Genomic DNA, 14,671 nt, shown 5'->3' with positions numbered 1-14,671 from the left:
TCATATTTTTACAAATAAACATTTTTTATTGCATGTATTGAAATATATCTACATGTCCTTCAAAAATTTTCAGTCATAATTTTAAAAGATAATACCTGATTTCTGGATATCAGCATTCTACAAACAAAACTTATCATTTATCATTTAACAGTTGACGTCTCACTTGATATTTTATTTTTTGACAATATCACTCTATACATATATATCACATCATGTACATTAGACAAAACAGGCAATTATAAAGATTGTCCCTTCCGACAAACAGCACTGTCAACTGGAACTTCTCAAACGTTATTGACACTATAAGGTTAAAATATATATATTTGAGATCACTTGAAATATATTTATAACTATAAATATAAATTGGCATGAGACGAAGATAAAACCTGTCTGGTAAGATTTCAAGCTAATTGCATTCACTGTCCAATAATACATGACATTCCTAAATTATCAGGACATTTCTAATACAATGGAAGTTGACTGTCTGGTGTTGCAAAGAGGTTATTATACAAATAATTTTGACATCAGGATACAGGGATATAAGCACATGTAATGTTTACACGATTCCTTTGGAACAAGGTTTAAAGAAAGTTATTAGTTGTTTATGTCAATGTAATAAAGCTAAACGTGTGTAACGGAAAACAGTTTTAAAAATTAAACAGCAGTTTTGTAATTGATACAAACACACACATATGTCTATAAGTGTATTGTAGAATATATGCATCGGGTATATTGTGTACAAATGCGAGGTTTCGACGGATAAAATTTATGATCATACAGAACGTGAGTGGAGAGTACCTTTTATATTTAAAATTTTCTTGTTAAATATAGCAAACAGTCGCTACCAAAGATTAAATATCATACAAACTATGCCCATTTCAGTATAATGAACAGTCAAAAAGTATGATGCTCGTGAAATGTAAAAAAATCTGATTTTGTAATGAATTTAGAAAAAATGAAATTATTTTGTTTCATTATTTTAAAAGTTTTGCATTTTGCGTGTTTTGCTTTATTATTACACGTATTGCTTTTCCGCGCTATTCGATGGCAAATATAGGCAGATAGGTCATTTGCGATGAACTTACAAGATGTATATGCTTTTAAACAATTCAAATCAAGCCGAGCATACAACATTTTCATTTTGCATATTTGTTTTTAAAGTCGTCCATTACATTAAATCAGATATGTAATATTTCGTATCCTTGAAAACATGACCCGTTTTCTATACTTTCTTCTGTTTGACAATTTTCTAGGTTGTTTCACATGTTTGACAATTTTCTAGGTTGATGATTGAATACTTGAATACAATATTACTTTGTTTTAGGACAAGCAGGCTTCACAACCCCTGTTATCGGTGCTATAGTCGTGGACGGTAGCTTACACTTTCCAGTACCGACCATAAACAGGCTCTAGCTACAATTTCATTTTTTTGGAATTACTTTAGGGATTCCCTTTTCTTTATTTTGTAATATGAGAACAAGTCCTCTTATTGTCATTCCCCAACCCCTACGCCTCTTCTGCACCTGCTATTTATATGTACTTTTTCTGTGTACGAATAGTGCGTTCATTTTCATAATATCGCTAGTATCTAGTGAACACTAGCATAACACTATTTAAGCGCCTTCAACCCTTGTAAACGGAGACTTAAGATGCACAATTATACATAACACAAGATTGTCTTTTCTCTGTTTCTAGTTAAAATTTACAAAGATTTACTAAATTTGATCTGAAACATGTCTTATTACCTTATATTATCCATGTAGCAGCAACTTATTCAAACCGATACCATATCCATTCAAACACCAATGTTATCTACAAGTATTGTGGGATTAATGGTAACCGTTTTAACTGATGGTAAATTATTTCATCTATGGAGTCAAAAGTATTTATATGTTACCATAATTTGTGCCTGTCATACCATTATAGAGTAAGGACAATGAGTTTTAATAACGGATTAAACATCTATAAGTGTGAAATTAAACATTTGTTTAGTTAAGTTTATATTTTCATGTTCATAACGTGCTTTTCTTACAATGTCTAAATACGATTTTGTTCTGCTTTATAACCAAGCGAAGCATGAATGCAATCGGTTTTTAAAAAACCCACACATTTCAACCTTTACCATTTTTCAAACTAGGTAATAATTCACTGAGCATAACATCATACGAATCACATACGAATATTGTATTTGTAACAGTAATCGATATTGAGCAAAACAATAAATTTGTATTGAAAGTTTTATATAAACAGTCATACATTTAAACAGCATGGTTGGTGATTTATTAAATATATCTCGTATGTCTCAAGCGGTGTAAAACGGTTTAAAAATACAATATATTGATTTCCTTTCATTATGTCTAATAGAATGGTACGTATTTTGAACGTATGAATTTGAAACAAAAGAATTTACTTCTAGTGCACTAGACCAAATGACTTGATAGGGTGACACTTTATTGGTTTAATGGATCATTGTATAGAATTTAACCAGGGCTAAGTTCTTATACTGATTAATTATATTAAAAATATTTGTCAACTTTTGGGATAGATTTATTATTCATTCATAGTAAAAATGTAGTTTTGAATAATGATTTTTGATACTGTTAAATATATTATAATATCTTACACCGGCTCCCGTACATACCGGAATATCTAGCTCGAGGATAACTGTTTACAGCGGTAACGAGGCTCTGCCGAGTTTCCGCTAAACAGTTACCCGAGAGCTAGATATTCCCGTATGTACCAATAGCCGGTGTTTGATTCTTTTCCTTGCATATTACATATCAATTATTTTCGGAACAGAAATTATGAAAACTGATATTCTCATTACGCACCTTATTCTTATAGTAGCCTTATAGTAGCGTATGAACATACAACTTCATTTAGAACGGAAAAATGACGTCATCCTAAGACCGCGTTTTATATTATAAAATGCGCGCGTCAATGACGTCATATATAGCACGCGACTTGTCTAAGGGGTGTAAGACAGAGTTTTCTACAACCGGTGTAAACGGTAGATAATCCTGTCTAATATGCAAGAAATATATTTATTATATGATCTAAATATAGCTGCAATCTCATTGGTCCAAACAGAAGTCAACAGAACATTTTAATATGAAGTATCATATTCACTGGTTGAATTGGATTTTCCCAGTCTTAAAATAGATTGAGACTCAATCAATGACCACACACCGTAGACTGTAATATACATGTGTAAATGAAAACATATAGAGGATATTTGTTTAGTTCAGTGTAAGATCGGAATATATTTCACCGAGTGAGCACCAAAAGGTATATTTCACGAGTGGCGCAGCCACGAGTGAAATATGAACTTTTGGTGTTCACAAGGTGAAATATATTTCGATCTTACACTAAACTAAACAAATTTTCTTTTTATTATATGCAAATAAACGTTTAAAAAAGACATTAAATCTAATACTGAATGAAAAGCGCGCCAAATAATTATACAACGTGACGTCATTTACGACGTCACGTCATTAAGTTGGTACCCAGTACTGTGCACGCTGGTATTTCACTGAAACAACGTAAGGGGCTTAAATTCAAAACAGTGAAATTATCAAAGTGGTATAACTGTTTCAAACAGTGAAATTACCAGTTTTCTATCACTGATATATTTCTATAAACCACCGAAAAGCATGTAATAAAACTATTGCGTTGCATATTTCTCGATTACGATCTCATTACTTTACTATTATACTTAAAGGCTACCGTGCAATGATGAATAAACATGAATTACTTTTGTATGCGCAGCGTTCGAGTAGTCGTTGCACGCCTAACACGTGCGTCTTTTCCCCGCGCAACAACGAGGCAAAATTTGTATATGTATATAAGGTTGTCCTTTTTGTGATTTTTTAAATATTTAGCCTATTCATATAATTAAACAATTATTGACTAGTGAGCCAGTGAATATGATGTGATATTCAACGGCAGAAAGTCATATTTGCCTCGGCTATCGCCTCGGTCAAAATGTCATCTGCCGGTGAATATCACATCATATTCAATGGCTCATTAGTCAATAATTGTTTAATATTTATTAGAAATCTGTAAATCATAAAACTGTTATTATCTGTTTAATATTACGTTTGTCTCTAACTTTTATTGAATATTTTTTGTAGACTTTCTGTTTGGTATAACCTTATTGTTATTAATAATTTGTGTATTATTGTTATTGCTTTGATATGTGTAAAATATAAATTTATTATACCGAATAAATTGTATTATAATATTGTTTTTTAAAAGCAGGCAATATTCGAAAAGGACTTAAAATAACCCACTTTTACTCTTGTTTAAATGTGTTTTATGTGTTTTAAATGAAATAAATCATTTCTTAACATTAAACATATTTGTTTAACAATTAAATGCTATTTAGTTTGCAGGGAAAAGATTAAAGTGTCAAAAGTGCCTTTATCCTGCTGTGAAAGGGACCCCAGGGTAAATAACAATTCGCAAATTAAAACATACACGGTTGGTCATTACAATAAAGGCTTATGATCATTCTATTTTGTACAAGAGGGTCACTGTTTTATTGAATCTATAAAAAACAAGATATCTTCAACACTAAAAGAAATTTGAAATTAATTTCGAAACTAGTAATATCATAATAAATAATGTTGAATGTTAGTTCGATGAAGATAATCTATTGCAGAGATGTATTACAGTTTAATTAGTCACAACGCGATTTTTCATGTTTTATCTTTAAATATAAGAAGACAATTTCAATCTACATATATCCAACATATCCGCATTTCTTCTACAACAGTACATACTACATGGAATATATTCTAAAACTTCCACAGATAAATACCTATAACTTGTGAAAAAACGCAGACATGTCTCCTTATCTGTTTCTGAACTGAAACACTCTATCATCGATTTTAAAGATAAGTATGCTTTTGAAGTGTTTTATTTTCCTTTTTTAAATAATTTACAAACTGGAGGAAAACCACTTAAAATTTGCATTATTCACAAGAAAAGGTATTTTTATTTTCCTTATTCTGAATTCTTGAAATATGATAAACAAAAACAACGGAAAGGCGGTGTTCAACGAACGCAAGTCTTTGAAGTCTAAAGTCTTCCTTTTTCACTTAAATGTTGATTCTTATGTTATTATGTGACAACGCCTGGGTAGAATCTTATCTTTTCAGTGTCAAGTTATTTACTGGAAGGTCAGTGTGTATTTAATTGATTAGGTGCTTGGATATCACCCTTTGTCAACTTACACCGTGGATATTTAGGTAAGTCATAAATGACATAAAATAGTCTAGCAACATTGTTTAAAAATACAAATGGCTCATCAAAATATTTTATGATTTTAAGAAAGAAACAAAATATTTTTATTTTTTATTTCACCATTAACATATACCTAACATGTCCTAGTCAGTCTCAGTTTGAGAATTAAAGGTTTTGTTAAATATTGTTTTAAAAAAAATACCAAACTTTAATTATCAGAATAGAACATATTTTTTTATTTGTTTTTCGTACATCATTATAATATTTCATTGACCATACCATTTTCAAACACATTATTACCATACTATTTGCTCTTGCAGAAAGGTATTATTAAAAGAAAAGAAAATGAAATGAAAGCAAATAATTGTTTAATATTGTTCTTCTGAAAAAGAAGTGCTTTTTATAGCAAACGGACAACCTTGGGAAATAGGTTTTAGATGTGACACAACATCTTGATGTGGTAGACATTTTTGCCAAGTTATTTTAAAATCCTTCAATGGATGTAAATGTTACAGTTTGAAAACTTACGTGAACCTAAAACCCTTCTTATGAGCATAAGTACCTTCAAACTATTAGAGCGACCTTGACCTTGTAGGTAAGAACATGGGTCTTACACACAACACTTGGTCTTGATGTGGTAGTCATTTATGCTAAGTTATTTTAAAACTCGTCAGTGCATGTCAAATTTACAGTCCACACACGAATGTGAATCTTTTAAAATTTTCTTAAGAAAATAAGTATCTCCATACTGTTAGTGTGACCTTTTGGGTAGGGACATGTGTCTTGTATGTGACATGTCTTCTAAGTGGTAGAAATATATTTATATCATTTAACAAGAGCTGTCTCGCAAAAGAACAAATGTCCCCGAAAAGGTTTCTTAAGTACTCAGGTAATATGAAAAGAAAATAAGACTGAACGTAACTAATTCTTGTAAAAATGAAGTGCTTTTTATAGCAAACTAAGCACCTTGGGGCAAAGGTCTTGGATGTGACATATCATCTTGATGTGGTTGAGATTTATACCAAGTTATTTGAAAATTCTTTAATGCATGACAATGTTAAAATTACACTTACCTATAACAAGCGGTGTCTGATTATCTGTTAGTATATGTGATTTCGTTGCAAATTTCAACGTTATTAATCAGGCACTTTAAAATATACAGCTAGTAAGCTTAAGACGTTCGCAAAATCATAAGATAGAAATGAGAGCACCAGCAAGAGAACCGTGCAATAATAAAGCCTTAGGGAAACAACAGTATTAGATCATATTTTATCTACTACATGTATGTAAAGTAATAGCATACACAGCTCTTGTATCATACACGTACTTAATGCATCCATATATCAGTATTTTTGAACGCCGCGCTTCCTTGTTGATCTTGTTTTTCATTTCTTCTTTTTCGTACTTTTCATGTATTCGTTTTCATGTATGATACTTCAATTTGTTATGACATTATATATTTTCTATATAACATACGGACTTATTCACTTTAATTAACCCCTTTAAATAAACGAAACCATTTAGTGTTGGTGCGTGAACCTATAGTAATACAAATAGTGGTGCATAACCTATAATTATGATTAAATAGTGTTCAGCCTTAATCGTATGACTATAGGATGAAATAAACTATTTCTATATTTCTTAATTTTTGCTTTTAAGCGCATTCTAGATAAATGCAATTTCTAAAGCAAAACAATGTAACAAAATATACACTATCGTTCTTGTTTTATATATACAAGCAATACGCATAAGACTGATTTGTGATTTTTAATGATTTCAAAGGGCTCGAAAACAAATTATCATACAACTTAGGAGTCTTCTTCTGGCGGTATAATAATATAAATAATACATATCGTATGCCAGGTATTTAAACTATATTTATACATAACAAACAAATATACATTATGCCTCCAGATGCATGCTTATTTCCACATAAAGTTTTAAAAATATTTAGAAGTTAACAAAAATATATTTTAGGCATTGAAAATGGCACTTACAATTCAATTCTAAGGTCTACATAAGCAAAAGATACCCCGTACTAATAATACTGCAAAATCAGTCAATAATCGCACACAACATGTAAATTATTACTTGAATCTTGCATTTTTACTTGCTCTAGTTACATTTTTGAAGTTTGATTTACTTGAAATAGTGTGGCCTCCTGTGGGCGCATGTAGCTTTAAGACTATTTTACGGCGTTTCATGAATTGAAAAAAAAACACATTATCTTTATATATGTAATAAATAAAATGAATGTGTGTGTTACGTGGATTTCTAAACTACAAAACGGTTTTTATGAAAGGCATCTATCCATATATTTTCCTACATTGAATTTATTTTACGTGAATAATTTAAGAAGCTCTTGATTGTAAAACCGAAAGTAGCACAAAGTTTCGTTTTTAAATAATTATGAGTGTGAGTGTGTATAAAGGTATACTAAAGACCTATAATCAAGAATCAAAGTCATAGTTATAGTCAGAGTTATAAAAATAAATTTATCGAGGTGATACGTTGCAGTGGCTAATTTGTTCCAAATATAGATTTCCTATCGCTGGATAAAATCACATCCGTAATTCTATATGTTAATAAGCTCATAACATAAAAATGTGAAAGACCAAATTAATGTATCGCTAAAATAGTTTTGTTTCGGTCCCGATCTGAGCTTTTATTTGATGCTGATTTATTTTAGCGTAATAAGATGATTGCAAATCTCTGGGTTCTGGTCGTTTTGCTGTTATCGCATGATGCGTTGCTTTGTTTTTATTGTCCTTAAGCTAGTATACGTCAGTAACATGCTTTATTGGCAATTACAGTACGATGCACATTTATTTAGAACAAAAGTGTGCGTTGTTTCAAATAGAGCGCGGTTATGTACGTTTAATAGTATAACCGCGTATGAAATAGCATGGGTCGCTTGACTGTACCGAGACTCAGGCAGGAAAATCATGGAGAAATACAAATTGAGGATAAGGCATAGTCAATGAGGAACTTGCATTAATCCGTACCTATTTAATTTTCTTAAGTGGACAAAACCGTTCCATTTTATTACTTTTTGCATAAGTAAACAGAAAGTGTTTGGTTCGGGACACTTTTTTTTGTTTGTTATATATAAGACTTAACGACAAACTTAAATGATTTGTTGCAGATAAAGAAAACATAAAATGGCTTCTGGGGGAAGTCATGGAGCAGCACCTGGTAGAATAGCGCCTGTTGGAGCTCTTGAGGGAGTACATGTTGACCTCGAGAAAAAAAGAGGCTTATTACTTGCGAATGCATTTTCTGATAGAAAAAGAGGTTACCGCCCTCTTAAGGGCACGTTTTGACCTGGCTGTACCGCCACACCAACTTCATGCGAAAATAAAAAAGTATATGAACACCCTAAATTATGCAAAGAATAAAAATCTTCTGAATAAAACGCAGTGGGATCTTTTGTTTCCGCAATACCATCCACCGTCCTCGGGCACCTTCGACGTTTCTCTTCTGGCTTATTTACTTAGAAACATCTGTAAACTTAATTCGAATTGGTGGAATGAAACTGACAACAACAAAATTCCTGACAGTGAAGTTACTATAGAAGCTGATATTGTTCGATTAAGAAACTTAAGGAATAATGTAATTATATTACTGCTTATTGAAACTATTCTAAAGAAAAGTCTTAATGTGTAATAAAAAAACATAGTCGCTTCATTAGAAAATACTTTAAATCGTAGTTTGTTCTTTACTGATTAACATCAAATTAACATTCAGATATTCAAACGTGACAGAAATCTTATTCAAAGCTATAACTTATATTAATAATGATAATCGTATTCAGCAACCAGCTGTAAATCTGTGTGAAATCAACTTGATCTGAACCTTGATACTATATTCAGACAAAATATTTGCAAAATTATTCCAATTGTATAGTATGTAATTATATAATACTACTTCTTTGTACTTACCTTAATTTTTAATACTGTAACAATTGAATAGATGCTGCATAAACCAATTGCTTCATTAGAGCCGGCAGAATTTGAAAACATGTGGGACTCAGCAGAAAAGGTACGTTTTGTGTATAAACTGTTGACTTGAGAAGAAAATAATCTTCATTGTTTATAATGCATCTAGACAATTTGACTTTTGCTGTTCTATTCATTATTATGTTACTATACTTTCTTATTAGGCGGCATAAAACTCATTGCCTGGAACATGGAAAAGAGATTAGTTTTGTTTTTCCAAACGAAAGGGTTAACATTTCCTTAAGTTAATTTCCCACAATTTAATGCACTTCTAATCGATTAAAATACGTGTCGAACTGTATGTTTATCATGTCTTTTTAACCGTTTATACGTTTAAGATTTGTTTTAACACGACTACTTGCTCGTCGTACAGCGATATCCCCATCAATTTTGATGATAAAAAAGAAATAAACGTGCACATGTTCACATATTTTACAATACAAACCATTGCCCAGATTCTTGCAATCCTATTTCAGATAAAATAATGTAAATTAAAAATAATATCAAAATAAATCTACATTACAGATGACTGCATTTCTATTTGCTGTAGTTGCTACAGTTTGTTTTATTTAAATCACGGACCGAGCTTGCATGAGTAAATCATTGCGAAATTGATTTTTAATAGTAGGATTCCAACGGAAACTAGCATATCTTTTAAATTTTTCTGGAACAGATTTGGTAATGCGTGTACGGTTTCTTTCAAAACCTATAAATATACATACTACTTTAAATTGACGTATGCATGTTCAATTTAAGTCAAGGGATACCTATTTATTTTTAATAAAACGTAATATAATTAATCGCTGTAATTGTGTTGCAAAATTTGATGGCCTCTTAACATTGTCATCAAAATCTTTGGCGCAATTTTTACGATATATTATTATTATGTGTAGACATTACTCTCACTTGCATTAAGCATTGATTTGCGCCTTCTTGAAAAACGTATTTAAAATATTTTCCAACAATATTAACCAATGACTAAACTTTAGAAGCTGATCACTCGACTTGACGTCTTACTGTGAAATTGTAGCCTCTTATCAATACGATGTTATTGCTCTTTTTTGACAGCTGTGTTGGCGAAACCTTTTTGTCTTTATATCCAGGTAATGCTTCGCCTTGCTGCAAAGTTAAACATACAAGACCAAAAGAAGACAATTGATGATTTGAAAACCAGACAACTTGATTTAGTTACAAATGGAATGAGGATTATAAGAGGTAAGATAGGAGCTTCTAATGTTAAAAGTGCTTAAACCTGTACAACTGTGTTTGCTGCATACATTATATTTCAATAAAATTTCTTACTGAAATTAATTTGTCATTGGATCTTATTAGTACATACAGGAAAAAAATAATTTATTCTTAAGTTGTGGAATCTGACATTAACTTTGATCATTTATGTTTTTAAAGCAAATACAGAATTATTTCTTCAAGACTATCAAGACGATCGTCAATATGTAGAAACTGCTGCCTACCAGAAAGCAATGCGAACTTTAAAAGATAAACACATGGTTATACTAACTGGACATCCAGGGGAAGGAAAAACTATCATGGCTGCAAGACTTGCCTTACATGTAAGTCAGTCCCCACGTAACTGTCTCAATCTTGTATCGCCATCAGATTGGAGACAAATCGACTTGTCATTAAAGCTTTTTGATACAATAATCATAGATGACATATTTGGTGCTGGTGCTTTGGATCAGAAGTTACTCGAAGATTGGCGATATCATCTGAAGGAAATAGAGAGAGCAGTCAAGAAAAAAGCCGTGCGAGTGATAATAACGTCAAGGCATTACATTTATGAGGAATCTAAAGAGGAGCTTGGTTCTGTGCCAATGTTCACCGAAGATAATGAAGCTCTTCTCCTGCTTACATCTTCTGAGCTGTCATCCGACGAGAAAAGGAAAATTCTAAAAATGCAAGCGGAAAAAAATGTAAGATTTCTCGAAAACGAAACAGTACATGAATGTGTTGAAGCTTCTAAAGGGCCGACAGAAGAAGAAAAAGATTTTCTGTTCGGATTTCCAGAATGTGCATCTATGTTTGTCAGAAACAAGACCATGCTCGATGAAGGTGCATCATTTTTTAAAAAACCAGCCCAGTTCTTTAAAACATATTTAGAAGACTTGTATAGTGGCAAAGAACAAGAAAAGTTTTTAGCACTTGTAACTGTATGGGCCAGTGATGATAAAAAGGTCTCGCAAAAGGATTTGAGGGATATGGAAAGTGCATCGGACCATGTCAAGAAGGTAGCAAAAATATTTGGCCATAATGTTAGCCGAGACTTTCTTTACAAAATGCGATTATCCTTAGATTCTCATGTGGGAGGATATCTTGTTTTTACAGAGTCGACTAAAGAATATACTTTCAGTCATAATGTCATCGCAGATATGGTTGGTCTGGTCATTGGTAAACATGAACCAGAAAAATCAGTAGAAATATGTCCACGAGACTTTCTAATGGAGTTTGTTTTAATTGAAGATGGCATGCGAGATGATTTTAAAGTACTCTTATTGGACAACGAAATCAATTGTCTTATAGTAAAATGTGTTAAAATGCTTTTGCGAGACACCTTTAACCAAGATGTTAAAGATATCAAACTATATGACTTTCAAGAACTTTCCAGGACCGGGCATAATAATAATTACATCTACATTAACCGCATGATTGATTTTGGTATCATTAAACACAAAGCTTTTAGCTCTGATATATTTGTGAAAAAGTTCATCGACTATATCATTGAAAAACATCTCGTACAAAAATGTTTTTCTGTACCCGTCATGATAATTGACTATTGGAAACATATAATGAAACTTGATATACATATGCAGAAACTTGTAATGTGTCTGATGGGATATGCCTGGTATATTGGGGCAACGATATTTGCAAAGGAAGTTATGACTCGACGGGTGCTCGGAGAGGAAAACGTCGATTTGTCTGTACACTTATTGTTGGCTGTTCACTCTAGACAAAAAGATTCAGTAGAATTCCTTCTTCGCCATGGAGCAAAGGTAACTGGCGATACGATATATATCGCTTCTCATAATAGCGTAGAGCTTCTTGAGATATTACTTAAACATCCAAAAACAAACGTCAATGACAAAGGAAATGCAATCAATGGTAATTTTCCTTTAATTTTTGCAGCAGAAGAGGGTCTAACTGAAGCTGTGAAATGTATGCTTAACGCAGGTGCTGATGCTGGAGTACAGAACAAAGAACACAAGACGGCATTATATAAGGCAATACAATACAAACGCAAAGATGTGATCAGACTTTTGATAGATGCCGGAGCACCACTTGATATAAAAGAGGGTGTATTGAGTAGAACACCACTACATTTAGCAGTGGATTTGAATGATATTGAAGTTGTGGAAGTTCTCCTTGAAAAAGGTGCTTCTTTGATGGTCAAAGACCTTGGAGGAGACATCCCAATACATACTGCTGCTATAAAAGGAAGAACTGATATTCTACGAGCACTTTATATAGCGGATCCAAGCCAGGGCAACCAATTAATGTACTACTTTGGTGCAGAGTCTGAGTATGTTCTCAAACTTCATTCATTATTTCATATTGCCATTTGGAAAAAGGATGAAGAGCTTCTAGATGCTTTGATAGGACTAAATGCTGATCCAAATTTAAAAGATTTCTATGATCAGACGCCTTTGTACTATGCAATTATGAGAAAACAGAAAAGCTTCATCAACAAATTATTAGACTATGGGCGAACCGAAAAGATAAAACCACATACTCAAGGTATCACTCCTCTACATGCCGCTATTTACAAAGGTTTATATGACATTGCAAAACGTTTGGCTTTAGATGCCAATGTAAAAGTAAATGCAAAAGACATATACGGGAAAACGGCACTTCATGTAGCATGTGAAAAGGTAAATGTTGGGTTAATACAGACTCTTCTGGCAAAAGGAGCGGATCCAAGAATTGTCACGAAGAGTGGCGAAAATGTATATCATTTCTTGAGAAAAAGTAAGAAGAATTTGTCTGTTGGAAGATCCAAAGATGCGAAATGTGCTGAGCAGGTCATACGTGAATTTGTCGATCCGGAATTTTTTACAAAATTGCAGAAAATAAGAAATAAATTCGACCCATATGAAGATGAAAATGATGACCACTTAGATGCGTGTGCTTCCATAGAAGATATGTATTACAATCCAAAATCAATCAAAAGGAAATATAAAAAGAAAAAAAAAGATATGTATGACGATTATGGCGACTACTTTTATTAAAGGATCGAAATTGAAAATCACTGAAAGGAGTGTGTTGTTTAATTGTGTGGAGATAGCGAATCAATTGAACAGATAACTACAAATGTGAGACTACTTAATTCTTTCATGAAATGTATGCTTATAAATAAACATAGTTTTATACTGACAATAGAATGTTTCTTCAAACTTTACTTTTTTAAATATTCTATATTATATTAAGCTAGAATGGTATGTATAAGTTTTATGCTAGAGTTAATACATGTCATAACCTGATGTGAAAATGTGTCATAACTTTTATTGAATACTTTGTGTTTTCTAAATACAAACAGATATATACACATAGACATGAATATAATGAAAATAATTTGATTAGTATGTATGACTTTTAAAGTAAAGTGTTGTCTATAGTTTTTTGTGTGTTTCGTTTCTGTTAACGACATTTGCATTAAATCAAAGAAACCAATATAGTTTACAATTATATTTATATATAACCCTTTTAAAAATTATTTTCAAACGTTTATGAAAATCAACATGAATCAGGAAGCATTAGATACAATGTTTCTATTTAACCCTAGCAACACGGTTATATTTACAGATCGGGTACAAACATTTACATCCATAGGACTGCACATTTTGAAATCATTTTAATAGATACCACCGCCTTCAAGTGATTTTTTTAGTCTGAATTGGCACTTAACAAGTGTATTTCTTCCTTAGAGCACACGATTGCAGGAAGTAACGTTATGAGCAAAAAGTATGTGTTTGAACGAATTTTAATTCAAAAATGTTTATCAAGAAACAAACCTTAAAATAGATTTTAAAAATATGCCTGCATTTTTTTTACCATGTGCACGAAGATTTAAGTATTTGTTACCTATCTTACTCTATACAACAAAAACAACAACGAAACACGCCGAGTCAACTAACTTAACTGAGTGAAAATCTATGTTATATATGTATATCCGTTACATATATTGAACATTTTAAGATGCATGCCTTCAAATGATCCAAATATTTAAGTTTAAAGAAAAGGAATTTATGAGCAGTAAAAAAGGAGTTTCAAGAGTTTCAAGTAACAATTATCATTAAATAAAAGATGAATAAATGATTTTTTTTTTCAGAATTAATCACCATATTTCTTCTGCATAAATAACCCAGTGAATGCTATTTTTGCATATTTTAACTTATTTGACGGTCAATGTCAAC

The 14,671-nt window shown here is 31.8% G+C and overlaps 1 protein-coding gene across 1 annotated transcript in view; it reads left to right on the top strand.

The window, feature by feature from the left end:
• Window positions 1–13,914, top strand: part of LOC132730033 (uncharacterized) — a 28,598-nt gene extending 14,684 nt beyond the window's left edge. The window contains 4 exon segments of the mRNA XM_060715879.1: window positions 8,393–8,859; window positions 9,220–9,288; window positions 10,349–10,460; window positions 10,653–13,914. Coding sequence (XP_060571862.1) covers window positions 8,393–8,859; window positions 9,220–9,288; window positions 10,349–10,460; window positions 10,653–13,486 — 3,482 coding nt within the window. The 3' untranslated portion in view covers window positions 13,487–13,914.
• Window positions 13,915–14,671: the final 757 nt, after the last annotated feature.

Source organism: Ruditapes philippinarum, unplaced genomic scaffold (assembly GCF_026571515.1).
Source record: "Ruditapes philippinarum isolate M1 unplaced genomic scaffold, ASM2657151v2 ctg3399_1_1_1_1, whole genome shotgun sequence".
In the NCBI taxonomy this organism is placed as follows: Eukaryota; Metazoa; Mollusca; class Bivalvia; order Venerida; family Veneridae; genus Ruditapes; species Ruditapes philippinarum.
The sequence above is the reverse complement of the archived record's forward strand: the minus strand, read 5'-3'. Positions and strand labels throughout refer to the sequence as shown.